The 27,478-nt window shown below is 39.0% G+C and overlaps 1 protein-coding gene across 2 annotated transcripts in view; it reads left to right on the top strand.

The window, feature by feature from the left end:
- The window catches only part of NECAB1 (N-terminal EF-hand calcium binding protein 1), a 68,119-nt gene extending 42,564 nt beyond the window's left edge, over positions 1–25,555 (top strand). For both annotated transcript variants that reach the window (XM_087735068.1, XM_087735060.1), the window contains exons 6-13: positions 6,497–6,633; positions 9,073–9,185; positions 12,240–12,316; positions 17,295–17,348; positions 18,915–19,027; positions 21,120–21,197; positions 22,235–22,326; positions 25,179–25,555. In XM_087735068.1, the coding sequence (XP_087591194.1) occupies positions 6,497–6,633; positions 9,073–9,185; positions 12,240–12,316; positions 17,295–17,348; positions 18,915–19,027; positions 21,120–21,197; positions 22,235–22,326; positions 25,179–25,207 (693 nt within the window). In that variant the 3' untranslated portion in view covers positions 25,208–25,555. The remainder of the gene's footprint in view (positions 1–6,496; positions 6,634–9,072; positions 9,186–12,239; positions 12,317–17,294; positions 17,349–18,914; positions 19,028–21,119; positions 21,198–22,234; positions 22,327–25,178) is intronic.
- The last annotated feature ends 1,923 nt before the right edge of the window (positions 25,556–27,478 follow it).

Raw genomic sequence — 27,478 nt, 5'->3', positions numbered from 1 at the left:
CCAAACATACCCTTCTCAAATATTAACAATGATGTTCAACATTAGCTCTATGAAATACGAGAGGATTCTAAAGCAATTGTTGAAGAAAGTCCTAAAGACTGGACTTTCTTGACTGAACTCTGAAGATTTGTCAAAGGTTTTTCAGTAAAAAATAGAAAAAAGTGGAGTAAAGCAGATGCCTTCAATGCATTTTTGTGTTGTTTAAATTTCAAAGTTTTATCAAGTTAAAATTTTGGTGGAAATTTTTCAACGAATCTTTTTTGAGTAATCAGAAGTCAACAAAGGGATAAAAAGTAGTAACATCAAAATATCAGAGCGATAAATGAACTTGTTACTAAGCTACAGTTGCACTAGGCTTTGAAGAACTGTTCCTATTCACAGGCATAGTTGTTTCTTATATTCTACTTTTTCTAGCTAAAATAGCTAGAAAACTGATTAAACGCAGTCTGTAAATTCCTAAAAAGAACCATCCAGAACATTTTTTCTATTGGCCATGGATTACTTGACCTAAATTCCTTGGGTTGTTTTTTTATCATTCCCTAATTTCTGATGAGACAGACTTGCCAGTGGTTAGAACTGGAGTCTGGATCCTTTTTGCATAAATCCAGGTACTCAACTGTTTATCTGTAAACTCAGCTGAAGAGAGGAATGCTGGTGATAGCGCTAAATGTGTCACCAGTTGCACCCTGCTACAAGACAGAAAGGACCCTATGAATAAACAGCTATTTTTATCTAGGGACTTTATTAAATCAGGTTTTAGAATTTCATTTCATAGGATTTTCTATCTATAAAATTTATTTAAGATTGTGACTATTAGTGCAGGTCAAGTCAAACACAGATAAATTCTAAAAGCTGCAAGCGATGAACTCTGAGCAGTCATGCAAGGATGTTCCAGAGATTCACCACTTTCCTCCGAGCTCCTTATCAGAGTAATGAAAACTCTTGGGAACTTCTTTGATATTTTTGTGGAAGTCTTATAACTACTGGGTCAGAAAGAGACAATGCTCAAATTTTTGCTGGTATCAGAGATGTGTTAAATAGTCAGAACTTAAAAAAAAACCCCACCAAACCTTAATTAAATTAATATCCATACCTTTAAACATAAAAGTGTATAGAAATAACTTCACAGCAGAAAAAGAAACATTTAACCTAGCCATTCTCCTGTCGATACTGATCAAAACCACCAACAGCTTTGATGTTTTCCTTGTATTCTTACAGCCTTCTCCCAGGAGCAATGGCATTATACACATCCCTGCTACCTGCTAATACAAAACATGGCCAAAACACAGTCTTGTCTCTAAGCTACACAGTGTGCTTAATAGCAGTTAAAGAGGAGTTAACTTTTTATCCATGCATGAATTTTGTACATACTATCATTGCAATAAGAGCATATTACTTCTTCAATAATCCCAGTAGAGTGATAGACTCTTGTGCTGTTCTGATGGATGCTAGTACAAATGTGTGTCAATATTCTCCTATAATCGCCCATGGCTGCCTATTTTATTTCATTGCTCTTATGTCAGCACTGCGAGTGGTTAGTAGAGATTGTCACTGTTCCAGTTCTCTAGGCAGAATTTAAACACGTAATTTATTCCAAATATAATACTGTGATAAACTTTTGTAAAGTTTGTGCCACACTCTAAAATTGCAGTTGAATCTATTTAATAGTTTGGCATGTTATGCCTTTGCTCAGTCTTAGAACGAGGATGCTGTAAAAGTTGCATTTGTGTGAAGTCAACACAGTGAGCGTCTCTGGATCTGGCTTCTGTTGATATTATGATTTTATTCTGACTCTGTTCTGACTTTGTCCTACAGTCTGAAAAATTAGGTCTTAGTGATTGAAATTAAAAAGGCTTGAATTCTTTTTCATTTTAGTACAGTTATTCTGACTAATTTAATATCCTCAATTTAAAGTTGTAACCCAGGGCGTTGTCCCACTAATGTAGGTTCTAAACACGCAGGGCAGGAGACATTCCATGATCAAGGGGAATTTAAATAGATTATTCCTTACTGAGTTTTACTCAATGATAGCTACTTTTCAGTTGCCTTGGAGGTATTTTCTCTAAAGATAAGCATAAATAATTTTTATTAAATTAGTTTGATACAACATATAAAATAGGAAACAGAAAATTGCAAAGTAATATAACAGTAATAAATAACTATTATAAGTAATGTTACAAATAAAGTACCAATAAATAAGTTATAAAGTAAAGTATTATATAACATAAACTACTACATAGCAAAATAGCAACATAGAAAGGAGAGGCCAAGGGGACCATGTTTGTTCAGCCTGGAGAAGAGGCTGAGGGAAGATGTAATTCTACTGTCTGAAGAAGGGTTATAGAGAAGACAAAACAACATTGTCTTTTTCAAGGGTGCATAGCAAAAGCACAAGAGGCAACGGCTACAGCTTGCGGAAGGGAAAGTGCTGACTAGACATATGGAAAATACTTTGCACAGAGAGGGTGGTGAAACAGTGGACCAGAGAGATGGTGTAAGGTCCATCCTTGGAGATGTTCCAAACTCAGCTGACACGTCCCCAAGCAGCCTGAACTAGCTTTGAAGTTGGCCCTGCTCTCAACAGGGAGTTGGACTAGATGTCAGCCAGTCACCCTTTTCCACTAAGTTTGTGGAGCTCTTGCCTAAGCTCCCACTCCTTCTGAGGGATTTCAGAGTTATTTTTTGTCCTACCAAGTTTAGTTTGCATGCCCCAAATAAGCGAACACAGGTATCTCCCTCCTTCCCCATCTCAAGGAGCTGCTTTTCTGATAAGTGGATCAGTGTGGTTCAGGTCACCCAAGGGGAGAGGATCGTGGCTGGCACCAGGGCTCAAGAGGATCAAGAGAGTCGCTGAACCTGTGGTAGCCCTGAGATGGGGACTCCCTTAGGAGATACCTAAGCCCTGCCTCCTCCACCTTTATAAAAGGAAAACCTCTTCTGCAGCTGTAAGCAAGTGTTAAAGACCACAGTGACCTTTTCCACAGGGAAATCACTAATTATGCGTATTTTCAGTTGCATTAATGGAAACTTGAATCTTAGCTGCTCACAAAGGTTGCAGTTGTCTCTTGATGAGGAAGATGTGGAAAATTACCCTCATTCACTCACAATCAGTAAAACTAACAAGCAGGATGATATGTTAAGACAGACTTATTTCATCTGGACTGCCCAAACTGCTGTGCAGTATAATGTATATGCTAATGAACGGTAATTTACAGCTAAGGAAATTCAAGAAACAGGCTATTTTTCTAGTTTGTGTACAGACTCCATCAGTCGGTCACATTGTTAATTGGTGGTGCAGTATACTGACAATACAAATTCAGGGCATGCCAGTTACGCTGATTCTACCATAATATACACTTCATAAATTGATACACATTCTTCTTAATTCAGAATTAACATTTTCTTTCTTCTAGTTCAGTCTTGTACCAGTGTGCCTTTAGTAAAATGCAAATGAAGGCACTTTTCTGTAGGAAGTAGAGTGGTGAAACGATAACAAATCATGGCTGGAAATTCTGCATTGCTGAGAGCTGGAGTTGAGGTTTAAGCTGAATTGTAACGGACAATATTTTTCCCTCCATGACTTAAATTATAATAATACTGACTATATATGCTGAATACCTTCTTCCATGATCTTTGAAGAATTTTAGAAGGATGGGTAGGAGTAGTTATCTTGCAGTAGGCAGGAGTCGAAGTTGCCCAACACTGCTGCGAGCTCAGAATTGCTGGCCTCAGAGCCATTATTTAAAGAAAAATATTGAATAGCCATTTGCCCAGCTGGGCACATTAAGAGAGTTAAGTAATTCCACATAGTAGAGTTGTAAACACCAATATTTGGGTAAAATATACATAAGCAAAGAGTCTTTGATAATTCTAGACTCCCACAGATGATGTTAGCATCCTGCCTGCCTAGCCTATCTTTACAAAAAAAGCTCTGTGTACCTGATAAGGCAACTCTAAGCCATATATTTAAAGATCACTAGGACCTTTTCCATAGGGAAGCCTTTAAATATAGAACTTATGGGACAACAAAACAGGAAGAAAAAAGACTAAATCCTGGTGCAATGCACAAACCTGGAGCAGTTCTGATGAAAAAAAACCTTAATAACTTTCAGATGCAGAAAGCATTTCTGAAGGAGTCTAAAAGCAGCCAGCCTCAGACAGTAGCAAGTATTACACAGCTAATGTTTATATGATCCCCCCCGTCAGTGAGGGCCCACCTGAACAGTTCGCAAAATGAAACAGTATTGATGCACATTTTAAGTTGTAATTCAGCATGCTGGTATCAGATTTACCATGACTTTGAGCAGGAAGCTATATGGAGGTATCTGTAGCATTTATTTTTTGGACGCCCAGAATTTTAAAACACTTTGATTATCCTCCTCTTGTGAAATTGCTTTGGTATGCAGAAGCTTACAAGAAATGGTCAGTTCTGTCATGTTTTGTTCACTTATTTCCAGCTGAAAAATTAAAACATACCCTGGATTTCTACTGCAGGGTTTTATTTAGCTGCCTGTGCTACACAGATTTGCACACATTGTTCTAACATGCCACAGAGAATCAAAATTTTTTGAAAATAAATTATCTCTGTCAGGTATGCCAAAGTTTTAAATCAGTTACAATGGAGACAATTTAGAACAAGAAGAAAAAAAATCAGTTTTCCTATTGCATAATATTCATAAATGTTGCCATAAATGTTATTTATAGGACTGGTGTGAGTCTCAGGTATTCACTTACAAGGTAGACAGACAATCTCCCATGAGTATCTCTTTTAAAAATGTATAAATAAGAAATTTTTTGTTCGACAGTGGCTCACACCTGATTAATCTGAAGACAGAAGAAGTAAATATAGAAGACCATGGAGGTCCTGGCTACATAAGTAACTTCTGATGATTCATGGGTGGTTTAACATCTGAGATTTCTGTAGCAGAAGTCTTCCAACAGGAACTAACTTAATAACTTATATTGTGAATAGATTGCTCTCATTTGAGAGCAAAATGCTTTTAAGGCTATTCTCTTAAAATCTTTATTTTTACATTTAAGTTTCAAAACATCCCGTATTTGTATTCTGATTGCAAACACATACATGCAGAAGTTCTAGGAGAAGTCTAAAAGTCAAAAAGGCATTTCAGCTGTAATTCACATTGGGAAGACCAGGGAGGAGCTTAAAAATACCCATATGCATTGCCAGAAATACTCAAATGGGTTCTCGGCTAGAGTAGGAGGCAACGCAATTCAAACGACAAATTTTCTTTAAAGCTTGGAGAGAACAGACCATCATCTATCTTCAGATGTGGTGACCAGAGAAATCTTTCATTCAATGTGCCTCATATTTTATGAAACCATTTTAGACTGAATTGTACCCAAAGGCTTTCAAGATCAGCTGAGTGGGTTTTCTGCACACATAAGCAGACTTAGGGCATACAAAAAATGGAGAACAGTGTACTTTCATCAGAGTAGGAGCCAACAAATTCATTCAGAGTTTGAGAGATGGAAGTCCCTTTTCCTTCTCTGTTCCTGGTGGGAGCTCTACACAGTAAGCAGAGGCTCTAGGGGTGTGCCCTATCCTCTCTATTACATTTATTAATTAGAAAACAACAGAGAGGGTGTTTATATTGTATGGGTGAGCCCCGTCACACAGCATTACCTGCATGTCACCGCAGAACTGGGTTTTGCAGATCTGGGATTGCCAGAAATGTTGAAGTTGACCCCATCCATGGAAACGTGATTCATCGGGCCAGGGAGAGAGCAGGTGTAAGAATTTATTTCTGAAATTATCTACCCAAAATAGGTATAAATATTTTTGAACACGTAAAACATATTGGAAATGCTATTACACAAAGAACCATTACAGACTGCTAAATATAGGTGCAAACTTTTCTAATAACCAAGCTTCAACTCAAAGAACTTTTAGATGCATTTCATGTAATTGTGAAATACATAGATATATGGTTTCAAAAATAATTAAACAAATTAAAGGAACAAAAATCAGTCGAAGACTGTTAAATTCAGAAGGCAATTTCTCTGGCACAGGCAGTCCTTCAGCCAAACTGCTGGTGGAGTTTTCCAGGGCAGTATCACTAAGTACGTGCCCTGCTTAAACAATTCCCATAATCACTGTCAGAGACAGGCCAGTGGGCTAGATAAACATCTTTTCACAGGAGTGGATCTGAATAAAAACTTTAGATTCACTTCTGCAGTTGTCAATCATATCTTGGCTTTTCCATACAAGAAATGTAAGGAAAAGGGGGGTTTTGAGTAGAAACTATGTTGTGCCACTGTGTACCTGGGTCTCTCTCAGCTTGGGTGGGATCAGTGTCTATACCTGGAAATTCAGAGGTCTTTTTGTCCAGAAACATAAAGGTTGCTTATGTAGTTTGCATGTATAAGCACAAAAACATCCAAGCTGCTTCCTTTCTGAATTATCTGAATCTTCCCTCACATATTTCCAACCTAGTAGGCAAATCCTCACCTTTCTTTTTTTTCATATAATTTTTAGGACTATCAGGAAGCTTCTAATTTGGAGCAGTTTGTGACTCGCTTTCTTTTGAAGGAAACGCTGAACCAGCTTCAGTCCCTCCAGAGCTCCCTGGAGTGTGCCATGGAAACCACGGAGGAGCAGACTCGGCAGGAGAGGTGAGCAAACCTTCTGCCCAGCTGCAGTGAAGGGGGTGAGGAGTGGGGTCACCGTGAACCTCCAAGACCATTTTACATTTCACCCAGCAACCTGATGTAGGGAATACCAGAAGAAATAAGGATACACTTTTTATTCCATATAGGAACTCACTAATAGGAGTTTTCCTGAAATTGAATACAAGCAGGCTCCAATCTGATCCTGTGGTGGGTTGCACATAGGAGGACCATTTTGTTACATCCCAGGCCCTGCTCCTTTGACTTCTTTTTAAGTCCATTGACTATTTAATATCAAATGCAGAAACCAGACCACTGCAATGTGAAGACCTCTGAAATTACTAAGACCACTGACTGCCTCTTTGTTTTTTTTCTTCTGGCTTTATGATTTTTTTTCATTCCTGGTTGCACAATGATCCCAATGTTAAGAGGAGAAATAGCCGGCCTCTTGCTTGTTACAGCTTCTTCCTAGAACATAGGGCCATAGTATTGGTATTGGTTAACATCTAACTCTATAAACTCTCAATCACCTGGGTAACCAAGGGGTTTAGCTGAATTTAATACCATGACATCATAGATGATGGTTCATAGGATCAAGGATCAAAACATTTTTTAAAAGGTACTTGGCTTTATGGATTTTTTTTCTTCAGTATGCTATTGTCAAAGATGATAGGGAAAGCAAAATACAAGTTGTGTTTCATGGACAAAGAAGATCTCAGCACTTCATATGTTTTAAAATGTATTGCTTTTTCATTCTTTCTTTTGGAAATGTCATTTCCTTGTTTGTTTTGCTGTTGGTTTTGAGATCTCTGAAGTACATGAATAATACACTGGGGTTTTGTGCCAGCAGCTTGATCACAGGAATCAAGCGGGTTTTGAAAGGCTGAGGGTGTGCCGAGTATGCGTACTATATATACCCTTCCATTCATGCACACATCTTTCCAGGTTCCCCACACAACTGATGGGAGAGAAAGAAGTCTTGAATGGCCAGTTCAGAGCTGGAGCCTAACTTAGGTGCTCTTACATCTTCTGGAGTAATCATTGACTTCTTCTCTGACTTGCCTTTTAGGACAGCCTCTCTAGAAATAATCTAGAAAGACTATCTGAGTAGCTCAAACTACTCACTTGGGTGCGTAGAATTGGGTGATATGAACATCCCTTTTGCTGACAGCTTTCTTGACTGCACTGACTGTCTGGTAGAGTGGAGACTCTCTTGGGGAGACTTCTTTCTCCAGTTTTATCAGTACAGTTGTTCAGAAATATCCTCTTGGGTGATGAATTTGGTTTACGGCAAAGAAAATGAGAAAGATGTGTGACACTGTTAAGCCAAATACCATCTTCCCCATTTTCTGAGGTAGCAATGGCAAAGCGAGGCAAACTCGGCACTTTAACTACAGCTATTTTGGAGAAAATGAGTTAGTTCCTAGTGCAGATGTCCCAGTCCCTATGTAAAATCATCTTCAATTATGTTTAATTCAACTCAGGGGCAAACTGTCTGAATCAAAATCCCATTAAGACACTCCTAAACTAATTTAAGAATGCTCACAGTGGGGAACTACCATAATTTGGCTTACTGTGGAGGGATTTTATGCTGCAGAAAATACCATCCTAAAACATCTCCTTAACATAGTGTGTGAGCTTTTGGTGAGCCTTCATTCTGTGCTTCAGGAGACCAGAGAGCTTTCTAAAGCAGTGACCTGTGAATTATTTACTGAACTGTTCAGACTATTGTCTAATATTCTTTGCAACCACTCATCCAACTAACTGTTCAAAACTAACCATAGCCTTGGTCCTTCACTGCTCTCCAGCTGGATGACGAAAAAGAACCACGTAGAGACAGCCTTCAGTCCGCACACAAACTCTCAAGCTTCAATGACTCTGTCATCACAGCACAAACATAATTCATTTTTGTATCTGCTATGTTTCAATACTGGTCCCAGAAACATATCTGTCCTCCATCCAATATTAGTTAATTCTCATCGGTTTTCCTTCCGTATTAACAGATACATGTTGCTGTTTATCTTTTCAGTCTTTATCTGAAGGAGTCAAAATTTAAAGTTCATATCTCACTTTTAGCTTTTCTTGTGACCCCAGCTCTTCTGCAGAGATGCTATGAAACTCCTAGGAATGAAGAAACAGTGTGAATGGTTCCTTAGGTCAGGCCAGAACCGCATCACGGACAGACACTGACCTCAAGCTTTCTCTCCCTAAAAGATAGGTTTAATGCCAGCTTAACCGTCCTTTTTTTTTTACTTCTCTAATGTCTAGCAACCTATACACAACTAATTAGTAACAGTGAAAATCTGGAAAATAATTCAGTGGTCTCAATAGGTATTTCTCCTTTTTTAATTCAAAAGGGAACATACAAGAACATTTTTTGAGAACAGAGAGAGGAAAGCTCTCCCACGTGTTTTACCTTATGAAGTCTCCTGTGTTTCTGTGCAGACAAGATCCAACAAAACCAGAAGTGCTCTCAATCCAATGGCCAGGAAAACGCTCAGCTCGAAGGCTTCAAAGGAACAACAGCCTGTTGCCAAATAGCCCTCATTTTAGCACAGGTATGGTATTTCACATTTTAAAGATATTTAAAACATGTGCATACACACATATATGCAGAAAAATATACATGTATCTTCCTCTCAAACATTTAATTTAGACATGGTAACTAACTCAGATGCTTTACTGACAGAAATCAATCTTCAAGTTAATATAGAAGGTATTAGCTCAAACTGTAAGGAAAATAAATATGTACCCATAGATCTGAACTGATAAAAATAAATACATAACTATGGGCCAAACTGTGATATTGTTTTGGGTCTGTGGGTTGATTCAACATTTCTTAGGTAATATTTGTAGCCTGCAGATAAGAAGGAAAAGGTGAAGGCTATAACTTATACAGAACCACGTGCTCTGTCATGACTTACATCCCAGCTGAGGGGAACAAACAAGAAACAGAAAGGGAAAATACAAAACCTGAAGGAAAAAAGATTTAAGGTGATATAAAAAAATCTGAAACAGCATTTCTGCTTTGGAAAACGTGAGAGCGTACTTTGATAAACGGGATTCTTTGGAAGCAGTGACATTGTGCACGAGGCTGCAATGAAAGCATCTCCAGGCTTAGTGATGTCTCCCAGAATCAAGGCATGAAGATGTCTGAAACACTGAAGTACGTGAAGGGTCAAGCCCACTTCTTGACCAGTCATGCAGATCTCACTACTTGCAGCCACGTGCTTACCTCTTCCTTTTTAACCCTCTTTTGAAGACCCTTCTGTCACTCACCAAATGATGCTCTTCATTCAGTGCAATGATGCAGGATCTTTGGTCCCTTGCTGTGAGTTGCTGGTGTTCATGACAAGGAAGGCCACATAGCCTTGTTGCTGCACTCCTAATTCAGAGAGTTCAGAAGGAACCCAAACATATGCAAGCTGTACCAAATCCACTTACTGTACTAATGTAATTTTAAAGAGGTAACATCTTTCTCCACAGCTATTCTAATAGCTGTCCAACAGCTGTCTACTTTCTTAGACAAGATTTGTGTTTGTCTTGGCACTTGGTCTTCCTCCTTACTGCCTGCTGCCCACATGCACAGCAACACCGTAGGTGTGGATATGCGCTCAACAGTCAAGCCAGCATTTCTTTAGCCTTTGTACTTGTTCAGGTAAAGCCATACTCTGCCTCCTCTACATATCACACCTGTGGTACATCCCCAGCATTAGTATTTCGTTGTTTGGTCAAAACATAGTCTAAGTGCCACAAGAACTCTCAGCTGGAAAATGAGCAGGTTAATGAACGTGCATATCAAGAGCATGTGTTGAAAAATTTTCAGTTTCTGATAAACAACCTTCCTCTCTCCTTAGAGCAATCACTTATGTACACATTTGCACTGTGGGTGATGCCAGGAACTGCTCTCATAATGCACGTATCTCTTTCCTTGAGTGTTGTCCTTTCCATCTGATTGATAGACAATTTTCTTGAGACTTTAGCAAAGCAAAATTTTCCAGAGACTTTAGAAAAGCTCAGAGATGCTTGTGCCTTTGTAGAACATTTTCTAGCTTCACCTTTGCTATATGACATCAGATCATTATACAGCCAGGAGTATGACTCCAGTAGAGATGGAGAGCTAGGAAGTCTTCTGACAGGGTCATGTCCTATCCATATAAAGAGACAAGACACAGTTAACATCCAGTGTCTTTAGTCCTTCCTCTGCTGCTGAATTCCATGACTTGGGAGTAAAATAAACATAGGAAAGTTACTATGATGAAACATAATCAGTCTTGTGTTGGTCAAAATCTGCAGTCACCACAGGCATAAATTATACATCTCAAAACCAAAATCTCATTCTAGAAAAATCTAGTGTAGGAAGGATCAGTCTTAATAATCATATTGCTGCAATTCATCAAGCACCTAGGAACACTGCTTGGTTGGAAAGGTAAAGAAGGATCATTAGCTGCAAGGGACATCCAGTTAATGTTATTAAATCAGCTATAGAGTCCACTGCAAGATTATATCCATAATTAGTGGATGAACACGTAAAAACCCCTAAGACAGCATATTGCAGATGTCTGTAACAAAGCTGAAACCCCCTCAGAGTGTAAGTATAAAAACAGCTGTTGCAGCTAAATGAACCTTTTCTGAATGAAGAGAAAGCCTCTTATTCCCAATGCATATGAGATGTTCTATGATTATGTTAGGAGGCTCCTTCAGGCATCCCTCAATATCGGGATTCCTCAACATCCCATGCCAGAAACCTAGGTCATTTAGCTGCACATGTACACCCAATTAGCTCTTTTCTGCTGTTCATAAGAATGTATTTTTTTATTGGGAAGGAACATACATACTCAACCTTTGAGTAATCCTGGAATCCTGCTGGAAGCACTGTGTCAGGACCCTAAGAACAACAACAGGCTGACCATGGCAATGTCCTCGCAGTTGGGGCCCTACAGCAGGTCTGCCGTCTCTCTGCAGGAGGAAGAAAGATCCTATTGCCTAAGCTGTATTGGCCATGCCAGGATAGTTAAGACAGTCTTGACTGCATTTCTTTCACCTTCACCAGTGCTCTCAGGGGAAAGAGGAACTGCAGAAAAGATAGACCACATGGTCCCTCCACGGGATGTATCTGAAAGGAATTGCAGAGACAGGCTTACTATGCAGCAGAAGAGCTGACTCTTACTTTTATAGAAACTTTCACATGAAGAAGATTAAGAAATGGCAAACTAAGAAAAGTGTTAAGACAGAGAGAGCTCTAACACACACACAAGTTGATTTTGCATTTTGAGCAGAAGGTGCTCAGGTTATGAGCTGGTTCCACCTGCACAGAGCGTTCCTTTCTTCAGGTATCAGCATAATTTCAAAAGCACTGGCATTAACCTAGAATGTAATTTTCGTTCTGTGTTGGATTTCTGTTCTATCTTAGAAAGAAAGAAAACAATTCATACAGTAAAAATGCTTTCCTTTAGTTACACCTAAATGAACATTGAACTAGTTGCAGCACAATCTTCGAGAAGCAAAATAACTTGCAAGCTAAGCTAAACTTTTTTATAAAATAAGTCAATACGCTATGTTCCAGCACTTAGTAACATTTTATACATGTTCATTATTTGTATTTTCCAAAGGTTGGATTGAGGATGACAACCAGTGGAACACCCAGATAAACAGACTCCAAAAGCTGATTGACAGGCTGGAAAAAAAGGTGTGTATTTCTTTTCATCTGTTTGTTCTCTCATTTTCAGTAAAGCAATCCTTAAACCACAGATGCTTTCAATGTCTCAGTCACAATCTTTCCAATCAATAATGAGTGAAACTTCAGCATCACCTAAGAGAGCTAACACTCATTAAATGCCCATGTATTCCTTTAACCTTCTTCTTCCCTATTTCATGAAAGCATGACATGGTTTTCCCAAGCTCCTCTTTCCCCTTCCCATCACCATAAATCCAGTTTTTTATAAAGATCTGAAAAGTCACATTATTCTATGACTGGAGGATGTTATTGTATTTAGTTATGCTTGTTTTGGGGAATGTGGAACAACCCTCTATTTTTAGGATCTGATTTTTTTCTCTTCCTCTCCAAACTTTCCCACTAAAGCTTGACAGAAAGTTTTGTTTCCTCTTTCCCCATCAGAGAATACTAATTTATGAAGATTAAAACACTTTCCTGATAATTACAGTTCAACCAAAAGATGGTGCAAATCTCACCATCCTGCCTGGGAGCCATGGGAGCTGCCCCAGCTCCACGGCTGCACCAGCCCCCAGAGCTCTGAGACCGCCTGCAGTTCCCAGGCAAAGCAGAGCCCTCCAGGAGTCTGACAAATGACCCATCTGACCCAACAATACCAAGGCTTCCCAGGGCTTGTAAAAATCTGGGTAACATCTGTCTGTACAGAAAATATCTATTTCTTTTGTTTTCAATCAGATTTATTGCTACCTTAGGCTTTAAAAGTTGGTTTATGTCTCTGTGTGGTGACTTTTTTTTTTGAGAAGAAAGAAGAGCAGAGGAAAAAGTAAGGTGTAAATTCCTGTGTTGTTCTCTACATAAAGTGTCCCTATTGAAGGACAGACAGACAATTTCAGACAGGTGCTAAGGGAATGGCTGAATTCACTGGATTTGGGGACCCAGGGGATTTCTTCCTCCTGGTCCACTAGAGGCGACGTTTTTGGTTGAAGCGCTCTCAGACACAGGAGGTGCTCCAGACCCAGTGCAGCTGATGCTGCCCTTCCCTGCAGGTCAGTGCTCACCAGCGGCGAGGCTGTGCATGTACTCCAAAGACATGGATCCACGCACACCGGCACAGGTGCCTTCACCAGCACCTGCAAACAGGCAGGCAGCACTCAGGGAAACATGAACATGCACAGGCTGATCCTGTTCCTTCTTTCCAGCTGATCAGGGTGGACTTTCCCTGTGAACGTTATCATGGGCTTCAAGTCCATCTAGTATTTGTGGCTGGACCCATGCCCCTTACCTAGGCATTGGCTTAGACCTTGGATCCTGGCAGACAAGTGTCTCCTCCTACTCACCCGCTAGTCCAACTTGAGTTCAGTAGCAAATTATATACCTAGAAAATAGTTAAGTAAGGGATTTAACAAGAAGACAGAATAAACGGTGTTGATCCCGCACAGGGCTCAGCAAGACAAGCGTGCTGACTTTTCTCTGCCATTGCTCCCTCCCAAATGAACAAACCACCCCTAATTATTTTTCCCCTTTGGTCCCAGTTTGGGACCAAAAGTTGGTATTTCTGTTATCCCAGCCTTATTACTGATCAGCTACATTACCAATACGGTCACTCCTGGCACTGCTGGCCTTGCAAGACTCTGCTCCCAAAAGGAGCCCAGTACTCCCTTTGGTTACCCCTGAGGTCTGACAGTCTTTCACATCACTTCTCCTTAACCAGCCATGAAATTTGGCCATTCCTTGTGGCACCGTCTGTAACTTCTGTCAGCTTCTCACTCTGTTCCTTGCTATGCCCAGCAGCTCCTCATGGTCTGCTCAGTCCATTAAGCCTCTGGCCAGGGCATACTCATCTGCCTGCACACAACAGCTTCCTCCCAGAGGTCATTTCTGCATGAAAAAAGCAATTACACAGCAGTTGCCACGTTAATGACATTTGAGTAGAAACTTGATTTTTTCTGAATAGCTATAAATTGGATTTTGAAATGTCAAAGTCCATCATGAAATGTAACTCTCGCTTTTGGTTCAGCTTTACTCCCAGCTCTGCTTTGGAAGCAGCAGCTCGCTGGCCTGCCACAGTGACCTCCCGATACAGACTTATGCCACAAGGAGTTTAAGGAAACTTAATATTTAAAAGAATGTTACTGAAAAAGAAACCTGGCATACAGCAATAATGCAATGCAAACATTACAGAAAGCAGCCAACCATTTTGTAGTAAATAAACTTACAAGGATGTTATAAAATAATCAAATCTGCTACAGATAAATGACAGAGAACCTCAGTTTGAAAAGGAGCTCAGTGCCAAAGGGAAACAGTGGCAGGGCATAGACGTTCCATAATTATCTCCTTATCAATGTAAAACTTGATTAATAAAACACAGCAATTAGACAAACCTACTTTTGCCAATAGACAGACTATATCCACCTTTGCCTAACTTTGCATCTGCTTGACTATGTGTCTCACGGCCAGGTCTAACTGTGAGAGGTGAGAAGTTCACCATTTCTGCAGCTTCTCCAGGGCTACCTCCTTTGGTTGTTCTTCTCTTGGCACTTCTTTCAGGCCTCTGTGAACTAAAAAACCCAATTTACTAGCCATGCAACTTAGAAATCATAAAACTTCTGGTCCTATGAAGTACCCAAAGGCCTATTAAAAAGACTGTGAGAATTCTTTTATACTAACGGCATCCCCTCTTGTGCTCATTTTATTAGATCTTACACTTCATTATGGTAGGAGGAGCTCCCTGTGATCCATGTTTAAACAGCATCTAGCAAAACAGTGTCTGGGTCATGAGTGGGACAGGCACGTATTGCAAAAAGGATGTCGGTGCCTCTTAGCAGTAGGAGACCGTCAGCCCATCTACTCTGTTCCAAAGCAAAGTCAAGAACAGGCAAAGTCAAGAAAAAGCAAACGTGATCACTTGAATGATCACTGACTTCAGACTGAAATGAATTAGACAGAAACATCAAGTACCGACCAAGTGGTTGGTCACCACTTCCCACCTGGGATGAGGCTGTTACATATGCCATCTCTCAGCAGCAACTTAACCATTTTTAGCCCAGATGATGCTCCAGGTTAACCCACCACATCCAACCAAGTGTTACAATTCAGCTATCTTTCAGCAGCTACTAAAACTTCTTTTTGACTTTGCCCTGCAGCAGATTAGAAGGATCAGACAATCACACTAAGAGGCAATTCCAGAAGCGACCACTTCTCAGCTGAGGTGAGGTAGGACTGAGGCGGCACTGTAAAGCCTCAGCTCTGAGCTGCAGTCTTGGTCAGTTTTCATTTCCAGGCTGCCTGATAACTGTCTGGCAGGAGCTCTCATCTTCGCATTGGGCAACTTCGCTCACGCTCAACGTCTGGTCAGCCGATGCCTGAGCGCTCTTTCCACACGGATGAGGACTGTGTGCCAGTGCTCTCTGAGGTCACAGCAAGCTGTCTGTGTAGACTTACCTCATCTGTGTAGTCATGCCCTGTCTAATGACATAATATTACTGAAGAACTTCTACAGATTATTTTTAACTTCTTGAGGTGGCCAGGAAGTTATCCATCAGTGGTTCCTACTGGAAAACCACCTATTGAGTCGTTGATTTAGTGTTGTCTAACTCTTCTGCTGTCTTCTGTCAAAGGTGAATTTAACCATGACTCAGTCTCTTAAGTCATCTTTTTTTTCTCAAGTTCTAAAGGTATATATACCGGAAAAAATAGAATTCTTTTCTTGCTACCTTAAGAGGAAGTTTGCAGTACAACTTGAGTCATTCCTTTCCTCTCTTTTTCCATACGTTTCCCTAGGAAAAAATTGCACTGAAAGTACAGAAGAACCACAGGAATATGCATCTTCCCTCAGGGTTTTTATCTGAAGTATCTGCACTAACAAATGAGCTATTAAAGCTGGGTGTTTCCTGCCCCCCGCCCCCATTTCATGCCTTTCTATGCACATTCTGCAGGAGAGGTACAGCTACACTGCAGTCACTGCGTGACTGCTACTTCACGCCTGCCTTGCTCTGCCACCTGCTGCTGGTGGAGGTCCCCTCTTCGTTTGAATTCTACCTGCAGACCTCGTGTTGGCTTTTCAGCGGAGTACAGTATTTGTGCTGGCAAACTGCCTGCTACCTGAGGTTGATCCATCCTCACCCAGCTGCAAGTAGAAGAAATTGTTTTATCTTTGTTACACAAGAATTGTTTGCAATGAGAAGTGAAGCAGCACTAACAAAGAGTACATTTTGCTCCAGCTGCTTATTGCAAATCAATCTGGGTTTTTTTCAGGCATATGGATATTTTTCAGAATATCCATACGGCACTGGGTTAGAGGGTACTGCGTCTGCCTAGCATGTAAGTGATAATTTTCTGTGCATTACTAGATGGTGTTTGCATGAATCACTGATTCATGAAGTGTGCATCCAACCTGCGTGTTAAGCAGGCGTGCTGCTGCCTCACAGATGCATCTGTTTGCTGCTGCCCAGCCTGTCCTCAGAAGCAAGCAAGTGCAGCAGTTCAGCAACCTGACTTGGAGCACTATGCACATCTTTTTCAATGCTAGAAAACGGTCCTTGCAACTATAACCCCCCCCCCCCCCGAAGTTTCTTAAGTTTCTTTTGTATAAAGTTTTATGATGGCCTAATAGTAGCCGATAGTTCATTTCAAATTACCCTCCTTGCTCATCTCTGTAGTCCACGTGATAATTTGAGAAGATATCTGTCTTTTCTGAATTACGTCCAACATACACTTGTGAGCAAGCAGATTTGTTACAAATGAAAAATTACCTGCTCAGCATTATAAATAAAACTTCACAGAACAGCCTGGGTTGCATTTAACCACTGAAACGTGCAAGATTCTGCAAACAATGCTTGTGTTTGACTTGCAGCTAATAAAGAAGGGATTTAATTATAACCTCTGGAGATGTAACAGAATCTAGCTATTGGAATAGCTTGTTAAAAAGGTAAGACCATAATACAGCTGTAGTATTGCCTCTTATATTTCCATTTTCTTTTCAACTGCCTGAAAGGACCTAAAGCTTGAGCCATTTGAAGAGGAAGTTTTGGAAGAAAATGCAAAATCTGTAAGTGCTTTTCAAGATAATGACTTTTGACATTTGATTTTCCATGCCGGGTATTGAGCCAACAATCTCACCTGATCTCTTTTGTTAAAAAATAAAAGTAAAAAAATCACCATCCTCCTTTTTCCAAGTGATAAGAATCCATTTTAGACAGCAGAATACATTGTGCAAGATGCAACACAACAAAACTTAGAATATGTGGCCAAAACTTTTATATTAATTTTTGCATTGTTTTCGAAAGAGACAGTGAGGCAAAAACTCGGCTCACATAAGTAGTAAAAGGTGTCATTTATAAGATTTACTGAATTTGGCAGCAATGTTTATGGGATGAGAGCTTCTCAGCACCCGATCACCTAATGCTGCATGCATGCTTTAAATCTGTACAAGTTTTAAATTTGTACAGCCAGCCTCCCTCCCTCCCAAAACTGCTATAGGAGGCCTTATCAGGAAAGATGGGAGAGCATCTAGTGTTAAGCAGTAATCAATATTACAACTTACAAAACTAAAATCATAACCAGAAATAAACTTATTTTTGATTAAGTTAATGTCCCAAGATCAATTTTTCAAATACATTACCATTCCTAAATTCTGGGCTTTGAACCAAACAAAATGCAACTCAAATACACAGTAAAAAATAACCAAAACAGATGATCCATCAAATTCCTTATTTCATCACAGGAGTTGTACTCGATTTTTTCTTTTTTTAAATGAGATTACACAATATTGGTAGACAGCCTGTTTATGATGGAGGGATAATCCATGAGATAACAGTATCAATAATCAAAGCAGAAACAAGTCAAAAAGACATACAAGAGATGAAGTTGTATTCATTAAGAAGCACGTGGTGTTTCTTTATATATTTCATTAGTAAAATTGACAAGCTTCAATGGATGAATCAATATGTAAACTACTTATATTAGCTAAATGACAACCATAATAATTCAGGATAAATAGGTCTTCTGTACTGCCAAGTGTTCCCATAGTCCTGTTTATAAAGATTGTTCATTTTTTGCAGAAAGGTGGAGGAAAAAAAACCCTCTCTATTCATCATTTAACACGGGCTACCTTAGGCATCTCATTCAGGTGTGAGTCAGAGCTCTGAAAGGCAGAAGACTACAAGAGCACCTCAATGAAAGTAACACTGCATCCAATGCAGATCGTGGGACTATGTTCTTATCTCAAACCTCACGCCTGCTGGCAGACAGATTAATCCAAGGAAACATGCTGACCTTATTGTTGAATATTCCAAAGATAAATATTTGCTTTGCACTATTCTGAAAAGACTCTCTCATCCAGGCTTCAGACAACTCCCAGTTTCTCTAAGGTCGACACTAATTTTGGGTGTTTCCATTCTGTGCCTCAGCCTGCTGAGATATAAAAGCTATACTCGGGTGTTTCTACTTCTCCACTCCAAAGCACTAAAACAGGGACCGCAAACTTTGAAGGAATTTTTGTGGGGGTATTTTGATGATTGTGTTTTTTATTGTTTTATGATAGACTTTCCCAAGTTTAAAGTACAAGGAATTCAGAGAATGATATGGCAATAATATTGTAATGTTTTTGTATCAGCATATAATGATTGTTCAACGTCAAATGTCTGTGATAGAAGAAGAAATCAAGGAATTCCGGCTTGCTCTGAGGCAGTACGTGGAATCTGCTTCTACTCAGGGTGGCTGCTTGCAGTAAGTACCATGTTATTGCCCCTGGGCTGAAGGAAGGAATGTGGTCTGATTTCTTGAATAAACTCTAAGTGGAGCTGGATTATTTATGAAGAGAGAACCTGTAACATCTTTCCTGGCTGGTTATGCATGTGTGTAAGACAGGTTTTCACAGACAACTAAAATCAGAAAGAGATGTCAAAGTGTATGTGCAGACTTTAAGTAGTATCACAAAACGACAATGCAGGCTATCCCAAAGATGCTAAACAATCTTTTAAGACTTCTCAGCTCTGCAGGTCATCAGCTCATGGCTTCTGGGAGCTCCTAGGCTGACACTCTTTCTTGGAAAACTCATTTGCTGCCCTTCATTTGTGCTTACCTGGCAAGTGAGCAACTTAGCAACTTGTTTGCCAGTTCCCTGTTTGGAAGCTTTCAAAATCTTCCCTTTAGGCTGTCATTTTAAAATTTTCATTCATAATAAAGAATAGGAAAAATTAATAAGTAAAATTTTCAATGAAATAGGGTATTTCTGCTTTGCTCCTTTTAGAATTAAAGAAAACATTAGAACTAGGTTAAGAACAGATTTTAGTGACTCACCGCTGTACTGAATTTCTTAATTTAACATACTTGAGAAAGCTACTACTGTACACACTACAGACCATTATGAAATAAATATCTTTATAATGTGTACACAATACGGGATCTTCCTATATATTCAAAGGCTTCAAAGACTGCCTATCACATCCCTAACTTATAAGCCTTGTTGCTATGAGATCATCACGCTTATGGTCACTGTATCAGTAGTGTTCACACAGACCAGAAAAGGTAAGCTAAGCTGGAAGAAGAAAAGAGTGACCTTTTTGCAGTGGTTCACTTGTAAAGGCAGACTGATGAGGAAAATAAAACTCTCATGTGGGCCAAGAGCTGGAAAAAACAAAGAAGAGAAGCCCCCCAGCCCCCTTCCAAAAAGAAACATCCAGCCAAACACTGTAGTGACTGCGAACTTGTCGGGGGGAGAGCTTACATGACTTCAGAATGCAACTTAACAAATGATGGCAAAAGATTACTTTCTTTCCCATGTTTACAGACATTTGGTAAGTCTGTAATGCCACCTACCGGTTGTTTTTCACTGTAGCTTTTTAGGATACTGACTTGTTTTTTTCAACAGTTCTTGACATTTTTGCTATTTTACAATGTACTTCTGCGTACAGCTGGAGAAAACCAATAAATCATATGAAATTTCTTATTACAGTATGAAATATAACCTGAGACCAGTTTGCAAGCACATCAGTAGTAAGATCAGCGATCTCACGTGGGCACTCAGAGAAATACGTATATATATTTTTTGTGCTATACACCTAACCACCAATTTGAGGCCTAAGCACCCTATGTGCTATAAAGCTGTTATGCTCAGGATAATAAGTGGGATGATTCTGTGTAGAGGATCAGCAGATATTCTGTGGGTCATTTTTCACCCATGATAAATTGTTAGCTGAATGACGTAAGGACAAGTAAATAATACCAGAAGGTATTATTTTGAAAGTGTTATCTGCAGCAGACATCAACCTATCTGTCTTTATACTCCATTGCTATTTGCTTCCAAAGCACCTAAACTCTATGCCACTCTGATGCCTCTCGTACAAAAGGATGAGTTCTCACAGTGCAATTCTTCAATGAAACAGCACAAGTTACTCTGCAAACTTACTTGACCTGTTCTCTATGTGCAGTATGCTGCATTAGCTCATTTTCCCTGAACCACAGTTGTTTGATTAATTTTCTATATTACCGATTAGCATTTCTTTAGATAAATTACAGTATTGGAGCAATATGAAAAATGAGTTTCTCAAGAGTCCATCATAAGTGTACTAAGATAAAATATTAATAAATAAAAAGCCATGAAAATACTCCATGAGTTTAAAAAAAAAAAAAAGCTCAGATAATTCACAGTATATTTCCCCAAATCATTTATTTGTTAAATTTATTATTTCAGGTTTTTTATTTGTTTCTTCAAAAATCACTGCATTTGGTTCATACTCATAAGCAATGTGGAGTAAGATGTGTATGTCCAGTAACTTTGTCACGTTTGATTAAATTAGTTTTATCCCATAATTCTTAGTGTTTCCATACAGAAGCTTCCAAGTGATTCCCGCTTCATTGTTTATGAGTTCTGGGAGAACAGCAATGCCTGGAACAGGTAAGTCTTGGGGTTTTTTTTGGTTTTGGGTTTTTTTTTGTACTACAGAAAGTTTTGAAGGTTAGAGAGCAGTTGTGTAGAAGGACTGAATGCGAATTACTTTAAATACTGCTAATCGATCTCTAGCTAAATACATCACAGTTAATACTTCAGAACAATACTTCAGTTGCTAAAGACTAAAACATACTGAAACATATAAAAACGTAAGAAAGACACAGCTAGTTTGAACAGAACAGAAAATGTCTGACAGCAAACGGAGAAAGGCATGGCATCAGATGTACGGTAGTTGATCAGAGACAAAAGAACGGGGAAACGGCACTATTACCATAGTTCAATGATGACAATCAAAGAAATGAATGAGGCAGGAGGTGCACCATCCAGCAACACACTCAAGCATGCAACCAGTCATGGGGAGCTATCCCAAAGCTTCCCACATCCACATCACAAAAACCTATCCGACGGATTCCCAGAATGTCTGTTTTGGGCCCAAAATAGAAGTTATAGTGATTAAAAGTCCTACCAGCTGAGTTCTAGCCTGCAGCAGAGAGATGGCTAAGAAACTGAGTAGAGACAAAAAGATTTTCCTTAACTACTTTTACTATTAAAAAAAACCCAACAAACAAGACCCACGATCCTAAATCTGTAGATAGAAACCATTCTGAAGGAAGACGGAGAAGTCTCTTGAAGCTTAGTTTCTTTCCTTTGGAACAGAGCCCCAGTTCAAAGTTTACTTTCAGAAAGACTCAAGAACACTGGTAACACATCACCACGCTTGGAACAAGAACTGCTATACTGGGTCACAACCAAGAGATGAGCATCAGGGTAACAGTTAAGCATACAGAAGAAAAAGTGTGTTTAATATAACATGCAAGAACTTCACAGCTTATCTGGTCTCCTCTCCCACTATCATCATTTTCTAAGTTTTGAAGCACAAAATCTCTGTTATAGCATTAATTGTACAATTTCTGGTCCTTACAAAAATTGTTAGTGCCTTTAAAAAACTTGATTCTTAACTCTTATTTTTTACAACTATTTAGCCATCTTCAAATGAATTACAGCAAGACGTTCCAAAGAAGTAACGTAGACTTCTTGGAAACTCCAGAGCTCATCACAACAATGCTAGTCCCTGGTAAATACTAATTTTTCACATTATTTTGTTTATTCCATGTGAAGAGTCCTGCTATATTAGTGTGTTCCATATGCAGGACCACGGCATAATATCACCCTTAGTCTGATTTTCTTTGGTAAAGTATGAAGGAGAAAGGGACTCCAAATGTTTTTATTGTAAGCACAGAAATGTAAAATGCATCAGTAATAATAAGACCCACAATGCTTTATTTTATATATAGTGGAAAGTTACACTAGCATATACTATTTAAGAAAATATCTAGAATAAACAATACTGTTTGTGATTAGTAAACTAGACCCTGTTTAAGATTTTCAGGCAAAAAACTGCTTGCTGATGAAGACGTCGACTTAATCATATTTACATTGACTGATGCAAGTCTTATTACTAACAATTTCTATTTACTAACCAATTTATTATACATGCTTCCTGCTATGTTAAAACTGGGAAAAACCAAACTCCTTTGTGAAAAGCAAGGTGTTAATGATTCCAAATTACTATTTCTAATACAAACCAATGAGCATGCAACATCACCTTTCTCAGAGAAATGATAGTTAAAAGAGACAGTGCAGGATGAAGAAAAGCAAGCATCAGTCCCATATTTTCAGAGGGAGGACAGCAAAATTTTTATCTTAGGCAACACAAATCTATTACAATGAAACCCTAATTTCCCCTATGTCCGAGTACAGACTATATTTAAAATAATAAAACCCACCTAATAGAAAAAAAAAATTATGTAGTCCTGTACCTGGGGTTTCTCCTTAAAAGAAGCCAGCCAAGACATTTTCAGACCTTATGAGCCTGATGTGAACATGCAATTATATGCCAGGGATTCCTGCAGTATCAGGAGACTGCACTTAATGAACCAAGAATTGCTTCAAATCTTGTATCTTACTGGGAAATTGCTGGATTTAAAACAAACTTGGCTGTAGGAAACAATGCAGCCTTTTCCCAACCTTCTTTGTGTCCAAGAGATAGACTGGGTGTGACCCAGAAGTGTTCCAGGGGTGGTTTACGGACAGCTAAAGTACAATTAACATAAAATAAAATGTAAACATCATTTATAAATGCCTAAATATAGAAGTGTCTGAAATTGGACTCAAACTGCTCGTTAAAGCATCGACTCTGCCTGCTGAGAAGGATTTCAGTCTGCAGCACTCTATCCTGGCAGACCGTTGCCATAGAAACAGCATTTCTCACTGTGCACTCCTTGCTGGGGGGGGGCAGTGGGAAATAATGCATTCACAGTTATTTTTACAATTTCATAGAGTATCTATTATTTAGAAATCTGTGCAGACATTTGAACTTTTGTTTCATGGAAAGTACTTCCCATATTTGATCTATACAAATCATGTTTGTATTTGAAAGACAGAAAATGTTCATGAAGTAAAAAATGACGGCTGCAATGCTACCAGTACACTTTATGAAAGAATTTTAGATACCATGAAGTGATACCCCTGTAAAATCAGGAAAAAAAACCACCTGTCTGCAACTAGAGCATAGATATGCTCTGTTTTAAAAACAAATTTACCCTAGCTCAGACACATCTATTTTTTTACACATCTGGTTAACTAAGAACTGAAACAATTCTAAATTGTAAACTGAATCTGATTCAACGATTACAACCCAAGAGTCTTCACTCAGCTGATTAATTAAAATTAATAAGGATACATTTACCTGCCTAAGAATGACTCAGGAAGACATGGGATTTCAAGACTGTTCGATCCAGTATTATCCTAAAGCAAATTCATTTACCATCAGTTAATAGAAACCACAACCTATTATAATCACGTGCACATCAGCCAAGTTGCTTCAGGCCAATCTACCAGGGTGGCATGAATCACTCAGTCCATTGCCAGTAAATGCCTGATCTTTATATAAGATCTGGACTAGAGGACACCGAGAACCTTTTGGTGAAGAAAACAAAAGCTAGGCTTTCATAGCCCAAATTCGGGTAGGATTCTTAAGTGTCTTCTCAACATTCTTCTTCAAGAATAACATTTTTCAGAAAAATGCCATGAATTGAAGGATATATGGACACATTCACAGAAACAAGTTGTGTTAATGAATTAATCCTCAAACTGTGTAGTGCAAAACCTGCTGAGCCTAGAACACCCCTCCGCTAAGGGGACCTGGCATCTCAGATACAGTCACAATTCCTTCTCCTTCTTTCTTGTCTCTCTCCATAAATCTTGTGGTTGCTCTCTGCGTAAGGCTCAATTTCATAAAGGGCAAAGGGGGACTGAGGGGAAGAAGTACAAACGTGTTTCACTCCAGCCCTGTCTCTAATCTGGTGATTACAGATCTTCATTTACAGGAATGACATTTTACAAGTCCATCAATTCTCTTACTTTTGGGCAAAATGCTCCTGATTCCTTGAGTTGTGTAAAAAGAACCAGCACCAGGTTTGAATAATGTCACCAGGAAAGAAAGCCATTAAAGGCAGCACAACCACCCAGGGGACACAGTGCTCAGCTAAAATACTGACACATGCAGCAAAACAGGAACGAGGATTTATGTGGTTTGCTCTCTCGGCGCTTTAATTCTATGCAACTGCACCTGTGACACATTAATGCTTCTTTGGATGTTATCAAAGAGATATAAATTCTTGTGCTAAAGCCACCCCCCCACCAGTTATACTCAGCTCTCCTAGTACTTTCAGTATTCTTCCCCTGCCTGGAGAGGTTTTGTCCTTGAAAGTATGCAGCTTTCAAATAAAGTGGTATTAGCTGCATATATAAATGACTGTTTCTTTACAGACATTATAGCTATTTAATTTAGGATTTTTACCAGAGGTAGCAAAAGAAATACTGTTTATGTTAACAAATAAATAAATAAATTCTTCTCTCTTTCAGCATCGTGGTGGGTCCTCAATAACAACTAGAAGCTGTGGTTCCAAGTAATGTTGATGTTGCATTGTTTTTCATTACAATAGCATTCATATAGCAGTGTACAGGTGTGCTGGGCTATGAATTTATGATGTGATACTGTTTGTTATTATGGATGTGAACTTTTCCATTTTAAGATATGGAAAACTGCACATTTATTACCTTCTCTTCTTGTGACTAGTTCAGTGAAATCATGCATTCTAAAAGCTGAAATAAGACAATTATGCTAAACTGTTTATTGTGTAGATTCAGTCCAAACTGTCACAGAAAAGTGCATCTTGACTGGTATGACTAAATATTTGTGAAAAGCTTTAGTCTTACATAAATAAACAATTGTTACTTACTGCTGCTGTTTTCTCCTTTTACAGAAGAAACAGGTATGAACATGAACACATATTTTCACAAACGCCTTATGCTTCGGAGAAGCTGTAAGTCATTTATTAGGAGAACAAACATACGGACAACTTTTTGTGTTAATACAGAACTTCACTCATACAGGAAATTTTCTGCCCACAAGACAAAGCAGTACCATTTTCTCTTCACAGCCTCTAGCCCCTACCCTCACAAGAAGAAATATGTCTGCCTGTCTGCCAAGCCACTTTGGATCCACAGACTTAACATTTCACAACCAATTTGCTTTGAATCGTATGTCCTGAACACTTGGAAAATATTTTCATTAGATCACTGGCAGCTCACTGAAGAGTCATTAGAGAAACTGCTGTTAGAACATAAATAGCTATAAACCTGGAAGTACAAATACTTTCTTCCCTAAGAAGTCTTGCTGTTGTCCCTTGCATCTGAGCAGTAGGGGTGTCCTCCAGCCTAAGAATGAAAAGCAAGATTAAGAAAGGTGTCACATTTAGGTACCTGCATGTGACCAAGGCACCTTAGCTCCTATTGTATCAATGGAGTTCTGAGGCAAAATTAGTTGCCTAAACAAGGGCATCTAGTACATGTGAGATGCTCTAGCGTACCCCAACTGGTCTCCAGCTCCCAGCTAAGAAGTACATGAGTTATCTATAGGTTGTGTGTCATTTATGCCAGCCCCATGCAGCTGCTTCAGGTGTCCTATGTGCCTCAGGTGACACTAGATGCCTACCGTTAGGCAACTGAATCAAACCCTTTGCCAATGAAGTTAATGGAGCCTAGCTTCTCTAAGCAAATGTGGATGTTAGAAAGTGATGCCTACACACCTAAATTTAGGTGCCCACACTACAGAAATTTCACCTTTAAAATCTTCTTACAGTAACTCAACAAAAGTGAATGCTTTTAATACTGAAGTCCAAAGCTTTCCCATATTGACATGATGCAACCACAGATCTGTTCATTCTTAAAAAGGCACCCGAATAGCCATATTACACTCACAAATGACAGATCAGTGAAAGTGTAAAGGTTTCTTGTCTTCAGCAAAGTAAAACTACTTATATTCCTGAAGATCTGGCTGGCTCTTTTCCTGTGCCAAGATGTCAGTCTAGGGTGCAGTATGTTTTCTTTTGTCACTATGGATCTACCGACAAAGGAAATACAGTGACATGTGACACTGCTGCAGGGTAAATCCTTAAGTGAAAACCGACACACTACACTGAGGTTTAAGACATTTTTTCATTTTCACTGGATAAACCATATTAAAATTATTCCTAAAATAACCTGCTTTAGAACTTCATGCCAATTAGGTGCTGGAGGGGGGGGAAAGTTCTAATAGGTCATTCTCCTTTGCATATTTACTTGTAAACAAACACTTTGATTAATCACACACAAGAACAAGTATGAGAGGTTTCACTTAAGAGGTTTGAGAGCTACACATAGAAATTGCCTTCAACAGATACTGGGGAAAAAGATCCATAGGACTCACTCTAAAAAAACACCCAGTCATTAGAAAACAAACAAAAAAGATCTCAGTTCTTTGCAACATTACTTGTAAACAACATACAAACAGAATAGGCTTGGAAGTTTATTTTAATTAACTAACTGCTGCTAAACATAAAAAGAAACTGAATTCAAACAAGTTTATTTGCATAGTTCAGGGAAAGAAATCTAGTGTTTATCAAATGCAACTTGAAAGTATTCTGCACTACCGCGATTACCATTCAACACATTCTCATTTAGCTTCCATTATCATTTGTGACAGAGGTTAAAAAATTGCCTTCAGAGCCCAAATGACGTTATTGCAGGTCTGAATACAGATTTTGAAGGTAATTATATTCATACAAAATAACTATTACTGCTGCTTGTCAACTGAAGGATACTTTCAGGAAATACTCAAACTA

The sequence above is a fragment of the Nipponia nippon genome, unplaced genomic scaffold, assembly GCF_047370975.1.
Source record: "Nipponia nippon isolate SJK-2023a ecotype South Korea unplaced genomic scaffold, ASM4737097v1 scaffold_1, whole genome shotgun sequence".
Classification (NCBI taxonomy): domain Eukaryota; kingdom Metazoa; phylum Chordata; class Aves; order Pelecaniformes; family Threskiornithidae; genus Nipponia; species Nipponia nippon.
The sequence above is the reverse complement of the archived record's forward strand: the minus strand, read 5'-3'. Positions and strand labels throughout refer to the sequence as shown.